Below are 16,956 nucleotides of genomic sequence, written 5' to 3'. Positions count from 1 at the left end.
GGAGGAGGGGCAGAGAGAGAGGGAGACACAGAATCCAAAACAGGCTCCAGGCTCTGAGCTGTCAGCACGGAGCCCCACGCAGGGCTCGAACTCACGAACTGCGAGATCATGACACGAGCCAAAGTCGAACGCTCAACCCACTGAGCCACCCAGGCGCCCCTAGGACTTCCATTTTCATATTTTTATGACCATCACCTAATCTACCCAAACCCTCATCACTCATCTTCCTCCTTAACCCTCTCCTAGGCCTGAACCTGATCAGTGAGGCCCCTACAATGCTCCATCTTTCTCTGAATGCTCCTGTGCTTCCTGACTTAACTGAAACCCAGCTGTCCCTGACAGGATCACTCCCCTTGATGTGCTCTCAAAGGGAGTCTATTTCATCTCTCCTATCCCATGTATCTCAGGGACCAGAAGAAGAATGTTTGCCCCCTGCTTCCCCATTGAGCTTTTAAAATTATTTTTTTCCTCCATTCTTGATCAAAACCAAGATCCTTTGAAGATCCTATCATTAGCTCCTGCTATACCTCCTCAGTGCTATCATTTTCAAACCTTCTGATCATATATCTGATTCCCTAGTGCTCTGACTCGTAGCTCACTGTCTTCCTCTGCACCCCCATCCCTATAAACACTTACGGAACTTCGCATCCATAGGGTTGACCAGACAACCCTAGCCAGTCACTCTAGCCACCTGTTCCTCCACCCACCCTACCCACCCTCCCCTGTGTTCACGGCTGTCTCTTGGCATCAGTGCTAATGACACCAACTCTAAACATGAAAACTCAAGTATCATACTTTCTGATCACGATCTCTATCCTCGCATCTCACTTAAGGTAAATACCCCACTTCAACAATGTCTTGTCTTCACTAAGACTTCCAACCCATGGACTTGACCATATTTTGTCTCCACATTATGTTTAGTCCCTGCCTTGGCCAGCTAGTTGCCATGGCCTGTCATTACCTCCTGCCCTGGCAAACCCTGAGCCCTGGGTCCACTCTCCCTCTTCTATTTGACTGGCAAGTCCTCGCTCTCAGTTCACCCAATTACCTGCCTTCTCCATGCCTGCACCCAAGGAGCTGAATGTTACTGGAGAAAAATACCACATGACTGGGCTAATTAGCCTAACTTGGCCATCACAAACATGTTTTATCTGGCTCACAGGGTGTTTGAGAATACTTAAAGCAAAGGAATTTCACACAGAAATATGTATTTTCACATTTTCTTAAAAAGCCAGCTAACCCTCCGTGGGCAGCAACCCCCTGAGTTGAGTAACAAAGGTTTCTCCCATAGCCATCAAAAAAAATCTCAAATAACACTTACATTAAGTCCACTACATGTTACATACTGTTTTAAGAACTTTGTATCTATCAACTAATTTAACCCTCCAATCAAGTCTATGAGCTGGGTACTGCTGTCCTCCCTCTTACAAATGAGAACACCAAGGTACTGAGAGGTGCCCACCTGCACACCACATCCAAGCCCAAGCCGTCTGGTTCCAGAGTCCTCGCTTGTAACTGCCTCAGACTGCCTCTCTGTTTGCCACACTCATCACCAGGGCCTCATCCCTCACTTACGCCGTCTGCTCCCTTCCCTCCCCACTCCAGCACCGCATTCCAACCCCCAGTCTTCCCCACCGCAGTGAACGGCAAAACTGTCCATCTCGTTGCTCAAGTCAAAACTTGGGAATTATGCTTCATTCCTCCTTTTGCTTCAGCTTCGCATTTAAGCCATCAGCATCCTGCCAGGTCCGGCTCCACTCCTCATCATCCTCACGGCCACCACCCATGTTTTTGTACCTGCTTCACTCTGCTGGCCTTCTACAGGGTCGCCCAGCTCCCACTAGAGACTGTTCACCTCACAACTGCCAGAGAGATGTTTTTAAAGCATAAAGTACATCATGCCCTCTCCCTACTGAAACCCTTCAGTTTTAATAAAATCCAACTCTCCAACACAGCCTACCTGTGGCAGCTGCCTCTCAGCTTATTCCCATATCGTAATTCCCTTCGCTCACTATGTCCAACAGCTTTCTTCATATTCCTCAAAAACACCGAGGCTTTTCCTGCCTGCCATTTTCCCACTACCTGATCTCTCGGCCTGTAATGTTCTGCGCCTAGTTCTCCTGAGAGCTGGCTCGTTGTCACCCTGCACATCTCAACTCAGAAATCACCTGCTCAGAGCAGCCTAACCATCCCATAGAAAGTGGCTCCCCCTAATTCTTCTTTCTCATCTTTCTTACTTCCCTAGTAGCACTCAGCACAGGCTGTAATTTGCTCTTTATGTCGTAGCTGTGTTTGCCCGTCTTCCCCAGTGAATGATCTATCTCGCTCATTGGCATATGCCTGGCACTTAGCAGGCAGTCAAGAAACATGAGCTCATTACTAAATGTCTGCAGAGTTGAAGCTCTCCCACCACCCTGGAAGTAATGTTATGAAGATCATCTGTGCCTTCTAAATGCTGGTCAGTCCACTGTAATGTCACCTCTATTCTTTTTAATTCATACCCAAACATTCTCCAGCCGATTTCACTCGTAACAAATGATGGTCTTAGAAACTAACCCATCCTGTCCTCTCTCCCTGGACTCGGAATTCTTCCAAGATCCAATAACAACTTGACACCAATATTCTACTTAAGGGGGAACTCTGACATCATGCCTCAGCCTGCTCTGGGGGATCAACCTGAGCCCACCTTCGGCCAAAGCATCATCTGAGATCAGGAAGCCAGCCAGGTCTACCATCCAACCCAGTGTCACTCTGGTCATCACCCCAAACCTAAGTCCCCTCCAGGCCTGTCTATCCCATACTCTCGTTTCTTCCAATATCTCCCATAACAATCCCCCTAGTTCAACAACTATGGAGAGAGAAAGGACATACGTATGATGTGAGAACTTGTTTATAACAACAAATTTTCAAAACTACATGTACATAATCATGTGTTACTGCTGGTCACTTCAAGTACAAGGAAGAGATTCCTTTGGTCACCATGAACTCTGCGTCCCCACATAGGGCAAAACACCAACGAACTGTCAAATTATTGTTCAAAGCACTGAAAACAAAATAAAAATATTATCCTACTCCTATTTTAAAATATCTCCTTAATATCGCTCAATAAAAGTTTCTTCTCAGGATAGGGAGAAAAAAGGGATGTCACAATATACTCAAATTTGAACACAAAAGTTAACAAATACTTACAAGTATATCTAATAAGTTTAATTTTCTCCAGCAGCATTCAAATAGCTTTTCTTGTCTAGCTTTTTATCTTACCATCAAGGCCTGTACACATTAACTTCATATCAGAAAGCAGATGGACTCTGTTTCCCTGCCTCTGAAAATCTTATTTACAGTGTTGTATATTTCACACGGTGACCTCATATCTGGAACCCATTCCTCTCCCCATCTGCAGAGAACAACTGTTCTCATCTGTGGAGGGAGGCTCTGGCTGCAGAGTCTCATGATGTCACAAGCCAGGAGGAATCATTTACAAACTCCTGGGAAAGAGAGTTGTTATATTGATCAGCTTTTTGTTTTGTTTTAATATCAGCAAAGAGTTGCTTCAAAAGCAAAAGTTAATAGGAAGGAGCAAAACCTGTATCGTCGTAGAATATTTTCTTTACCGTATCTCTAAAAATTCTGTAACCAAAGTTATAAGCAATTTTTCTTCCAAGTTATAACAACTGAGTTTCCCTCACTCTTCTTCAGAAGACAGTACCTTGATCCTTTATTTACTTTATCCTCACTAAATAAATATTTACTCAATATAAACTTACTATGCATCAATCAAATGCCATGCACCGGGCTAATATGTGGGAATGAGAGACAACCCTACCCATAAGGAAATGAATGGCCTATTTGAGGAAACATAAATGCCAAGAGATGACAATAACTTTAGAATAAAGGGTAAACAACGAAGTCAGTTTCAGGAAATAGTCATGGCCAATTCTGCTTGGAGAATTAAAATAAGGTTTCTCAAAGGGGGTAACATTTAGATAGGGACTTAAAGGTCAAGTACAATTACATCAAGATAATGGGAGAAAGCATTCCAAGCACTAGGAACAGTGTGTACCGAGTCACAGAAAAAACAAAGAGCAGAGTTTTTACAGAAAAAGTCTTAAAGATCAGGGTGAATAGAGCAGCACGTACCTGGAGGAGAGTGGCAGGAGATGAAAATGAGAAAGGCACAAAGGGTCTTCATACGTGAAACAAGATGAAGGCCAAGAAACTTTAGATAACACAGACTTCGGTATGTGGACTCAATGATAAAGAGCAAATGAATGGATTAACGAATGGACAAATGTCCAAACGCAGCTTCAACTCTGAGAGGCCTTGTCAAAGAAATCCAGGGAAAGTTTAAAAAAAAAAAAAAAAAAAAAAGCCAATGGTACCTCTAAAATCATAGAGATCAATTTGTTAAAAAGTTTTCCATTCAAGAGTCAACAAAAATACTCAAAAAGATAAGTACACCCCATATTCACTACAGCATTATTTATAACAGACAAGCTATGAAAACAACCTAAGTGTCCATTGATGGATGAATGGATAAAGAAATTGTGATGTATATACATGCACACACATATACAATGAATATTCTCAGCAATTAAAAAAAAGGATGATATCTTGCCATTTGTGACCACATGAATGGACCTCAAGACCATTATGCTAAGTGAAACAGGTCAGACAGAGAAAGACAAATACAGTATGGTCTCTGATATGTGGAATCTTTAAAAAAACAAACAAACAAACAAACAAAAAACAAGCTCAGAGATACAGATTAGTGGTTGCCAGAGGCTGGAGTATAAGGCATAAGCAGGGCGTAGAAACCAGGGGCTGAAGTGGGGGGTAGATAACAGGGTCAAAGGTTACAATGAAGAAAAAGAGTCTGTATTAATCATATGTGCACTTGAATACAGGTAAATACAAAAAGGTGATTAAAAAGGAAAAGAAGATGACAGTGTCTGTTCATCGGCTGGATCTGCAGCCAAAGCCACAAATATAGAAAGTGGGCTCTCAGGATGACAGAAAATGGAACACAATCGACATTTTCAAGTGAGCTGGGTCACACACCGCAATACCTCCATACCAATCCAAAATTTATAAAATAGAGTTCATTCAAAGAATATGTGGTCCTGCCTCCCTCTCCACCTCATTACCTATTTCCCTGCCTCATATTTCATGCCTGAGGAGACCTAAGCTGCTTTACTCTATACTGTTTCACAAGTTCATGTCCCCATTAGTGCCACTGCCTCTCCACACCTTGTTACCGCACACGGATCACTTGTGCAATAGGCCCGAACTAGCCATCCTTCAATATCCATCGAGACGTCACCTCCTACAGTCTTCCAGTTTCCCCCTAACCTCCTTCCGTACACCTCGGTAACGCTTTTATTTGAGGGCTTACCATTTCTCCCCAAATCATCTGTTCACACGACTGCCTGCCCACCCTGGGCCAGGCGCTCAAAGAACAGAAAGTCTCATCTGCCTTCATCTCGAGCGCGCCCGGGCGGCACACTCCTAACTATGAACTGTCCCCGGCTCACAATGTGGGCTCAACAAACATTTGCTGAGCCGAACCGATGCATTAGTTTGTGAAAACATTTTGTAAACTATAAAGCACTCAACAAATATTGCCTGCTGCTGTTTACTATACCCTTTTCACCCCTATTCTCCAACATTTAGTACCCACGTGCTCCAGGCAAACTGAACTATCAATGTTTCTTAGAGCCAAACTCTATTTCCCACTTCTGTCTGGGTAGCTTACACTGATCTCTCCGTCTGTAAAGCACTTTCTCTTAGCTTCATTTATTCAAACTGCATCGATTCACAGCCTGGCCCAAATATATCCCTTCCAATAAAACATTCCTAGACAGACCTAACTGGAAGTAACGGCCCCTTCCTCTCAAATCTCAGAGCACTCTGTCTGTGTGTCTTGTGGAGCTTACCACCTCTAACTGCACCCTAGGCGTAAGAAGGTGAGGTCCTGTGCCCACGAGCTCATCATTTCCGTCACACACACAATGCAGAATAAACGGTTTAATGAGTGACAGGTTACTTCTGATTCCACATAGTCAAGGAATAGCCATCTAGTATGTTGTAAGCACCTGAATAAGTGTTCCTCTCTTCAAGCCTTCTGAAACATCCTCCTTGGACATGTAGGTTTCAAATATGCTCTTTTTCTTCCCTCGTACGGACTTGCTCTTTGCCTTTTTGTCACCTGGCGAAGCACCAACACCATGTGGGCCAACCACAGAGGACACACCTAGAAACATGAGGCAGCAATCAACTCTTTCCTCAACCAAACATCTCCATTTTTGTAACTGGAGACATTTTACCTTTTTATTTAGAAAGACCAATAAAAGAATGAAATGCTCTGATAATTATTTTAAATAGTAACAAAAAGGAAAGAATGGATTAGGAAACACGAATAAAATGTACACAGATGAGACTTGAGTTATAAGTCAGCACTACAACATGCACAGAACGTAATCTGAATAATGGGTTCAATATGCTTCCCTGTTTACAGACACAAACTTTTTTTAAAATAGGAATTACTAAAAGACTGTCACTTTTCTGGAGGAAACTAAACAGCTGTGCTCAATATAACAATAAATTAAGACAACAAGACACCACACTTAATTCGAGAATAAATAACACAGAAGAATATTTAACAAGTCACCAAAAGAATTAGAGCCTCCCTTAGTCCTAAGACCCGCCCCGTAAGACCCGCCCTGCATTCCGTCCACTTTTATTTTATTTCAGGTCTCCAGTTGCTAGAGTAGACTCCATTTTCCTTTTGCTACCTCTGGGGGTCCCCAGGGGCCGGAGGTTCAGCCTGCAGTCAGGATGGCTCATTACTGGTTCCAAGGTGACCTCTTCTCTCCAGATCCAGAGAGGCCTCCACTGCTCAGCTCAGAGTTCTTCCTGCCTTGAGTGGCTCAGGTGTCACTAGCTGAAACCAAAGAGAGATGGGTGACAGAAGAGCAGTTAACCTGGGGCCTTCTCTGTGTTCTCGGAAATTTAGTACGTGGATGATTGAAAACAATGTGGGGCCCCTCCTGGATCCAGGTGTCACTTTCTCCTAGGCGGTCAGACGAACACACCATCTGTCCCGAGTCTCTTTTCAAGGTAACTGCTTGTTAGGGCCACTTCAACTGAAAACCTCCACAAACAGTGCAATGAGGCAGAAATTAAAGAGTTCTGCAGTTCCGGGGCGCCTGGGTGGCTCAGTCAGTTAAGCATCCAACTTTGGTTCAGGTCAGGATCTTGTGGTCCATGGGTTCCAGCCCCACGTCCGGCTCTGTGCTGACAGCTCAGAGCCCGGAGCCTGCTTCGTTGGAATTCTGTGTCTTCCTCTCTCTCTCTCTCTGCCCCTCCCCAACTTGCATGTGTGAGTGCACTCACTCTCTCTCTCTCTCTCTCTCTCTCTCAAAAATAAACATTTTAAAAATTAAAAAAAAAAAAAAAGAGTTCTTTCTGCAGTTCCATTCAGCTTCTGAAATGGACAAGAGCAGGAGGGAATATAATTTTGAAGAAAGAGGTATAAAGATCTAGAGTCTAAAGGCTATAACGAAATAGGTACTAAACTAGGCTCAAAAGATGCAGCATTTACTAAGCATTAAACATTGGACAAATGATGTTCATCTATGAAACCGAGTAAATATTCCTTGGAAATCATCAGCAAAAAAACAACCTAATTCACTACCACAACCGGATATCCAGAACTATGCAAGGAACCCCAGGTGGTTCACTGGCTTTCCAAAAATGGCAATACTGTAGTTAGACATCTATTTCCCTACTCTTACCTGACATCACTTCAAACCAATCATCTGACCAAAAGCTCAGGCAGCTGCTTCTAAGGAATATAAGGCAGCTGCCTGGATCAGTGGACTGGAATCCAGGGCCCTGGAGCTGGCCCCTGGCCTTCCACCTGGATATTGAACACATCATCACAACTTCTACTTTCTACTCTCAGCTGGCCACCAGCCCAGGGATTTAAGCCTATACTTGCAAATTTCCAAAATCCTGGTGGGCAGGCTTCTTTCCCATAAAATGGATCAAGATGTCATTCTCAACACTAGCTTCCATTTCCTGTAAATTTCCCACACACATCCTTCACTGAAATGACATAATTTGTCTTTAAAGTGAAATTAATACTAACTCAGGAAAAGAGAAGCTACAAAGGGTAATAAACCACTTAGCAATACATGAAGAGATTCAAGGATAAAGTAAAAAAAATTACAAAAGGGAGAGAAGCAGATGGTCTTAGATAAACAACAAGGTAATGGGAAGGACATACAGAGGAGGCCAGACTGTCTGACGGTTTAATTCAGAATGCATTCACCCACTCATTAATTCAACAAATACTTCCACAATGTACTGTACTAGGCACAATGAAGAATACAAAAGCTAATTAGATTTATAAAAATCATTCTGAAATAATACAAGTTGGGAAGTGATAAGCACTACATTTTTTTAAACTATGGGTAAATGTACATACGATGGCCGAAGGAAAGTATCTCCAGGTCAGGAAATCTGAGAGCTTCAGGAAAGATGTTAAGGTCTTAAGAACTGAGAATGTGAGAAAAGCACACTGCTGGCAAAAGGAAGCAAAAATAGAGACACAAACAGGAAAACACACGCAGGTTCTTACAACATTAATCCATCTGGGTAGAGTCCAGCCTATATGAAGGGAGGCAGTGGCAAGGAAAATAAAACAAGTTGGAAGGTTTAGAAAAGCATCCCGTTTTTCAAAGGCAGTAGGGAATTTCTGAAGCATGGATGAGCAGTAGAGAAGAACAACAGATCAGAACTGTGTTTCAGGAAAAATGAACCCAGTACAAGATTCAGAGTCGTCTCGGGCTAAGAAAGAGAGCAGCAGCTACACCTTAGGAAAGAACCAGAGCAGACTCAGAGAAAGGAAGGAAGGCCTGAACCAGAGTTGAACAAGCACACACTGAAAAGAAGAAACCCATGACATGGTATTACATAGGACAAATTGGCACCACTTGGCAACCAGGCAGATCTGAAGTCTCAAGAGCACAGAAGTGGTGGCAACTGTTCAAGATTTTAAGCAAGGAGACTGGGAAATCACAATGTCACTAAGTTAGAAAAGATAATGAATTCTACTTAGGGTATTATATATCACTACATGAATACATACCTCTATGTACACCTATATACATGGAAATATGTACCTCTATGTATATACCCCTACCCCAAATACTTGGAAACTAGAGCATAATTTAGATAAATTAGCCAGTCATTTGCATAAAAATGGTAACCCAGAGTTTTCTAGAATGGACAAGATTGCCAAGAAAGGGTAAACTGATACAGAAGGGGCCCAGGACAAAATCTGGGTTAGGGTAACTTCTAGGAAATGCAAAGAATAAGAAGTAGAAAATATAACTAAGAAGTAGAAAATATAACCAAAAAGGTAACAAAGATGTAGGAAAAGAACCAACAGAGTCAAATGTTACGAAAACAAGGGGGAAAATAACTTCCAAAGGAGAACAAGTTAATGATCTCGGTTTGCAACCATTACTAAGAATACAATTCATGGCAGCCTTGGGTAAGGTGAAAGGTTGGGGGCAAGCTGCAAGCAGAAAAAAGACAATACAAAAACAAAAGCCAGAATTAAAAATGGGGTGCTTTGTATCAAGTCCTGATGCAGGCAAGAGTTCAAAATTAAGGGGACTTACTGTCAGATGAAATAAAGACAGAGATCTCAAACTCAAATGTCCCAAGGTCAGCTACATCTGTAACTTTCCTTCACAGCAAATATCCCAGTTGGTGTGATGTATACCTAACTTGTCTCTCTAGCTCAAAAGGACAAGGAATGTTTGGTTGGGTTCATTGTTATAACCCTAGTGACTCCCATATTACCCGGGACAGAATATGTGCTTATATTCACTCCTTGAATGAGTGGATGAGTTTATTTTTATGAATTAACAGTGAGAACACCAGAGGAGGGTCACTCAAGGGAAATTACACTAAAAACAAGTCAGCAAAGAATAGGAAAAGATGGGGCCCCTGAGTGGTTCAGTCAATTAAGTGTCTGACTCTTGATCTCAAGTTGGTGAGTTCAAGCCCCATGTTGGGCTCTGCACTGGGCATAAAGCTGACTTTAAAATAATAATAATAGGGGCGCCTGGGTGGCTCAGTCGGCTGAGCATCCAACTTCAGCTCGGGTCATGATCTCGCGGTCCGTGAGTTCGAGCCCTGCGTCAGGCTCTGTGCTGACAGCTCGGAGCCTGGAGCCTGTTTCGGATTCTGTGTCTTGCTCTCTCTCTCTGACCCTCCCCTGTTCATGCTCTGTCTCTGTCTCAAAAATAAATAAACGCTAAAAAAAAAAAAAAAAAAAAAAAAATTAAAAAAATATAAATAATAAAATAAAATAAAATAAAATAAAATAAAATAATAATTGCCCATACAGTGCTACCTTATAACATGTTCTGAAATAAAATTCACTTTGAATAAAACTTAAATGTTGTAAAATGAGAAAAACAAAGACAGAAGGAGAGAGAGAGAGAAGGCAGGGGAAATGATGCCCAGAAAGGCTGAATAAGGAATGTGACAAATATTACCCCCAGAACAACAAAAAAAAAAACACAATAAAACCAGATAAAACTATCAAAACCAACTATTTAAGACCTGGATATTGACCAAAAACATACAAAAATTTGAGAAGTGTTTATTCAAGAAAATCTACTGAATCTCGGTAAGAACAAGAGAAGTGTGGGGTGGTTTAACCTGGAGTTCCCACCATCCCACACCGACTCCCAATCCCTTGGTATGAAGTCCCACCAGGGAGAGCGAGCTGTGGAGACAGGCAGCCGCACTTAGCCAGAGGGAGCTAAACTTCACTGGAGCACAGCAAAAAGAATTCCATGCCTAGGGGCATTTTCAAAAACAATAATGATTCCAGGCACAAAAAAAATCAGGGAGGCCAATATCACATCTAGCCTGAATTTGCAATACTAGTTAGGGCAAGCAACAGATCAGGAAATCAACCAGAAATTTAACAGTGAGAATTAGAAATGAGACCATCAACATAGGCCTCGACAAAAAAAAAAAAAATCTATGTTTTCCTGCTATGTGCACAGGACTTTAACCATGTAGGAAAGAAATTAAAAGGCAACTCATCCCTAGATGAATGTGACCCTTGCAAATGCAGAAAGCAAAAGCCTGGGCTGACTTGTAAACTGCCTGAACTTTGAAAGCATTCCCACAAGCCTCTTGAGAACCACTGACAAAGGATGGGGCCTCATTGTTTCAAAGAATTTAAACACAACCTCTGATCAATCATAGGCTGACCACTAAGATATCCTGACCTAAGGGCAACTACAAGAAAATTAGACTTAAAAACAAGAAAGTTAGAACCAGCAGAGACATCAGCAGCCACATACTGTGGGAGACACAGACTCCAAAGAATGAGTTCAGGTAAGTCATTAAACAAAGAGAACAAACAGCTCTGGGGGGAAAGGAATCAGAATGCAGACTATATTATCAAAAATGTCCAGGTTTCAACAAAAAATTTTAACAGGCAAAAATGGAAGAGTGTGACCCATACACAGGGACCAGGGGGACAGGCAGTTTGAATAAAATGTCTCCAGAGGAGCCTAGATTTCAGACTTAGGCAGCAGAAACCTCAAAGCTTAGATTATAAATATGTTCAAAGAACTAGAAGAAACCACTTATAAATTAAAGTATGAGGACAATAACTCATCAAATAGAAAATATCTATAGACAGAAATTGTTTTTTTAAAAAAAGGAAATTCCAAATTGAAAGAACTAAAATGAAAAATTCACTAGAAGGGTTCAATAGCAGATTTGAGTTGGTATAAAAAGAATCAATAAACCTGAAAATAAAAATGATCAATCAAGATGATCCAATATGAAGAAAGGAAGAAAAGAAATATGAAGTAAAATTATTTTTACAAAAGACTTGTGATAAAGAACCTGGCTCCATTTTTTGATGTTTGACTACTGATTTATTTTAAGTCTTACCTCCCCCTTCCCCTTTGACACATTTGTACAGCTTGATAAGACAGTCCATGTGCCCCCCAAACTTTGACCCCAGGGGGAAATTCGAATTTCACAAATCCCAGTCTGCATACAGGAACTTCTCTTTTATAGCCATTATAAAGAACTAACCCACTCCTGCCTCACTCAAACCATGCCAGACATGTCTGTATGCACCCTACTCTGCCTAGGTGAGTAATAAGTTTTCTCTCAAATTCTCCTGTTATATAAGGTGCAATCAATAAACATCCCACTAATTGGGAAGGGGGTCCATTCCACCTCCACGGGTTGACCACAAAACAGGAGTGAAAGAGGGGACCTCTCTACCAATCTTACAGAAAAGGATTATAAGAGAATACGATAAATAAACTTAGGCCCCCTAGATAAGTGACATGAAATGGACAAATTCCTAGAAAGACACAAATTACTAAAGCTGACTTAAGAAAAAACAGAAAACTTAAATAGACATATAACACGAAACTGGATTAGTAATTTTAAATCCTCCAGTAAAAAAAAGCTCAGGCAAATTATACCAAACACTGAAAGTAAAAATAATAGCAATCCTTTATTACAAACTCTTCTAGATAAGAGAAAATATTTCCCAGCTCATTCTTTAGGGATAGTATTTCCTCTGATACCAAAGGCAGAAAAAGATACCATAAGAAAAAAAATACTGTCTTAACATATAAAATAATTTGGATTTTTAAATTTCTTCAATCTTAGTCATTTGCATCTTTCTAGAAATATATCAGTTTCATCTAAAATTTCCCTTTGTGAGGGGACAGAGTGTTGTTCAAAATATCCCTGTGATTTTCTTAATACAAAAAGCAGGGCTGTCATTTCTGAAATTATGGAAATTTTCAATATCTGTGCTGTCTAGTACAGTAGCCATGAGCCACATGTGTCTTTTTAGCATTAAAAAAATTTTTTTTAATGTTTATTCATTTTTGAGAGAGAGAGAGAGAATGAGAATGGCGGGGGTGGGGGGGGGACACAGAGGGAGAGAGGGAGACACAGAATCTGAAGCAGGCTCCAGGCTTTCAGCTGTCAGCACAGAGCCCAATACAGGGCTTGAACCCATGAACCGCAAGATCATGACCTGAGCCAAAGTTGGACGCTTAACTGACTGAGCCACCCAGGGACCCCTTGTGAGCATTTAAAAGAGTACCTGTCAAGTCTGAAACATTTGAATTTTATCTTTATTCTTGTAGGAAATTTTCACAGATTTTAGAATTCTAGATTGTCAATTATTCTCTCAGTAATTTGAAGATATCATTCCATTGTCTTCTGGCCTTCAATGTTTCTGTTAATAAGTCAGCCATAAGTCTAATTTTTTTATTCTTTGACAGTGTACTATTCCTTATCCCCAGCTACAGCAGTTTTTGGAATTTTTCTCTTCATCTTTGGTTTTCCACCAGTTTATTACAATATACTAAAATACAGATTTTTTTTTAAATCCTGCTTGGTTTTATCAATAATACTATTATTTGATAGCTTTCATCAGTTATGGAAAGTCTTCAGCCAGTCTTATCCCATATCCCTTCTGCCCCATTCTCTCTCAACCCTTTGTGTGAACTCCAATTACACACTTCTGACTTTTCAGTATCTCTAGGTCTCCTTCAATCTCTTCAATAATTCTTCTACTTCACTAATTTTCTATCAGCTCTATCAGACTCTAATCAGACTCTATCAGACTCTAACGAGTCTCTCAAACTCACCCATTAAGTTCTTAATTTCAATTATTATGCTTTCAAGTCTAGATTTTCCTTTTTCTTTCAAAAGTTTCCAGTTCTCTGCTAAAAATGGTAAATCATGTCTTTTCTATGAACAAGGTAAGCATAACTATATCAAAGTTGCTCCTGAAAACTCCAATAACAGAGGCCCCGATGGATCTAATACTGTCTTCTGTTGCTTCTATTTGATTTTGTTCCTGTTGTTTGATCATCTGTGCTTTTTATTATGGACTAAATATTATATTTGCAAAATTTCTATTGTGATAATTTGAGGCCTTGCATAATGTTACCATCTTCCAAACGGATTTTCATTTGCTTCTGTGAACCACCTGAGACAAATACAATAGATTACGTCAATCTGCTCTCAGGGTTTCAATATCTTCAAAGTGGAGATATGGTTTCTGTGAGGGTCTATCTACATCCAGTTCCTTACCTATAGATTGTAGCCCTCCAGGATCCCAATACCAAATAAGAGTGGTTCGCCAGGGCCACACACTCCCCACATTAGCAGGGCCCAAATTCCAATCCCTATCCCTCTCGTCCTAAAAGAATATCAAGTGTATTGCTCAGTTTTTCAGCTTCTTAGTCTTTCAGCTGATCCCCCTAGAAACTAGTAAGCATTCATAAGAGATAACTCCAAATAGTAGCTTTATCTCCCTAAACCTTTTTCTTCCTTTTCACTCTTATTTCTTTTTAAAGAATGTCTTTTTTTTATGTTATTCATTTTTGAGAGAGAGAGAGTGTGTGTGTGAACAGGGAAGGAACAGAGAGAGAGGGAGTCACAGAATCTGAAGCAGGCTCCAGGCTCTGAGCTGTCGGCACAGAGCCAACATGGGGCTCAAACTCATGAACCATGAGATCATGACCTGAGCTGAAGTTGGACACTTAACTGACTGAGCCATCCAGGTGCCCCTCACTCTCTTATTACCTCTCAAACACCTTCAACAGATTTTTTTTTTTTTTTTTTTTTTGGTGATGGACATAAGCCAACTTTTCTAACTGTTGTCAGAAGACTGGTTTCCAACTATTTTCTATGCCATAATTGCAAGTGGAAATGTCAACCCACTCTTAACTCTCCCATTTTCAGTCAATGCCTAAAATTCCCAACTCCCTCCTATATGACTCACTCTTCTCTCTGATGAAAATTCTCCCTAATTTCATCTATCCTCTCCTCCTTTCCCATATGAAAATTAGAAAGGTCCCTACATGTTTACAACCTAATCTCCTCAATTTGTGTTCTTCACCCTTATTTTTATCTACTCAAGAACTTTACCACATCATTATCCTCTCCACAGCTGCCTCCACAACAGCATTGAACCTAGCTAAGGGCCTACTCCTGTTCTCCTCCTATTCAATTCAAGCAACCAGCTACCATTCCATTTCTCTCACTCCCATCTGCCAAAATTTAAAAATGTGGTCTAATCTCATAACTCTATTTCCCCATGACATACTCTTTAAACCTCCTGGGAATAGGATTTTGTCCTCATCTCTACAATGAAATAAGGCTTTCCGTATTCCTTAGAAGGAAAAGCTTCATTACTAAAACAATAGCATACTCTCAGTTAATTATTCCTAGCCCCTCTAGAATAGGATGCGACTGACCATGCCCTCGGACTACAAACTCTTCTCCCTTGACCCTTCTGGACACCACAGTCTCCTAGCTCCTTTCTCTCTGCAATTCTCAAATGTTCTTGCTGATTCTTCTTCTTTCACTTACCCCTTAAGTTTCTGCCATTTGCAAGATTCTATTCTTAAGCCTCATCTCACTTCTCTGTTAAAGAATTTTAAATCTACATCTCCAACTCTGCTCTCCAAAGCTCTTCAACTTTCCAACTTCCTGCTCATTAATATTGGCAAGCACTTCGAATGCAACATGTTTCTAATTCAAGTTATTATTCTCCTCAAACTAGATTTTCTGCCTGCATACTTATTGCATCCAGATTCATGACATCATCATCATCCTTGGGCAGCAAACAGTAGTCATCTAATCTCTTTCACTCCGTTACTAATACTCTATTACCAAATTCCATCACTCCTGCCTTCAAAATGTGTCCTAAATAGATTCTCTCCTTTCCAACTTGATTAGCACTGTCTGAAATCAGATTGTCCCAAAAGGGTAGCCCTAAGATCACAACAGTTTCTTAACAGGTCTCTCAACCACTAATTTCTTTTCTTTGATCCGTATTTCACATAGGAGGTATTTTATGAAGTGCTTTTTCAAAACACTTCAGGGTTCCTCACTGCAACTCTGAAATCTAACCTATTGTAATGATTAATTTTATGTGTCAACATGGCTGCATCACAGAGTTTCCAGATATTTGGCTAAACGTTATTTCAGGGTGTGCTGTGGCACCTGGGTGGCCCAGTCAGTTAAGCATCCGACTTTGGCCCAGGTCATGATCTTGCAGTTCCTGAGGTCAAGCCCTGCGTCAGGCTCCGTGCTGACAGCTCAGAGCCTGGAGCCTGTTTCAGAGTCTGTGTCCCCGTCTTTCTTTGCCCCTCCCCCAGTCACGTTCTGTCTCTTTCTCTCTCAAAAATAAACAAACATTAAATAATAATAATAGACATTATTTCAGGGTGTGTCTGTGAGGGCTTCTGAATGAAATTAGCATTTGAACTGGTAGATTCAGTAAAGCAGTTCACCCTCCCCAATGTGGGTAGGCATCATCCAATCTGTTGAGGGCCTGAAGAGAACAAAAAGGCCAAGGAAAGAAGAATTTGGCCCCTCTAGTCTGATCACTGGAGCTGTGACACTGATCTTTTGTTCTCAGTACTCTCAGTTCTCAGACCTTCAGACTGGACTGAAAGCTACATCTTTAGCTCTCCTGGTTCTTAGACCTTCAGACTTAGACTGAATTACATTACCACCTTTCCAAGGTCTTCAGCTTGCAGACAGCAGACTGTGTAACTTCTCGGCTGCCATGATTGCATGAGCCAATCCCTATAATAAGTATCTTCCTATATCTATATCGTATTTGTGCTGTTTCTCTAGAGAACTCTGACTAACACACCCATCTTTCAGGTCTCATTTCTTACTAAAGGTTTTTACAATATCATTTTTCTGATGAAAATGGTAAGTTGGGAAAGCCCCAGCTTGGCATCTAAGTCTAAAAAATGACTTAAAAACAAACTGAGTTAACAACTATAAACTCTGGAGAGAAAGGAAGGAAAGGAGGGAGGGAGGAAGGAAGGAAGGAAAGAAGGAAAGAAG

At 41.0% G+C, this 16,956-nt stretch overlaps 1 protein-coding gene across 6 annotated transcripts in view; it reads right to left on the bottom strand.

Annotated features, from left to right (window-relative positions):
• Nucleotides 1-16,956, bottom strand: part of DIS3L2 (DIS3 like 3'-5' exoribonuclease 2) — a 347,338-nt gene that overhangs the window by 285,600 nt on the left and 44,782 nt on the right. For 5 of the 6 annotated variants that reach the window (XM_042950509.1, XM_042950514.1, XM_042950513.1 and 2 more), the window contains exons 2-3: nt 6,792-6,940; nt 6,093-6,250 (exon numbers count right to left, since the gene is read on the bottom strand). In XM_042950509.1, coding sequence (XP_042806443.1) covers nt 6,093-6,250; nt 6,792-6,843 — 210 coding nt within the window. In that variant the 5' untranslated portion in view covers nt 6,844-6,940. Of the gene's footprint in view, nt 1-6,092; nt 6,251-6,791; nt 6,941-16,613; nt 16,913-16,956 lie in introns of those variants that run through there. The other variant, XM_042950512.1, reaches the window with a different exon arrangement.

This window comes from Panthera leo, chromosome C1, assembly GCF_018350215.1.
Source record: "Panthera leo isolate Ple1 chromosome C1, P.leo_Ple1_pat1.1, whole genome shotgun sequence".
NCBI classification, from domain to species: Eukaryota; Metazoa; Chordata; class Mammalia; order Carnivora; family Felidae; genus Panthera; species Panthera leo.
The sequence above is the reverse complement of the archived record's forward strand: the minus strand, read 5'-3'. Positions and strand labels throughout refer to the sequence as shown.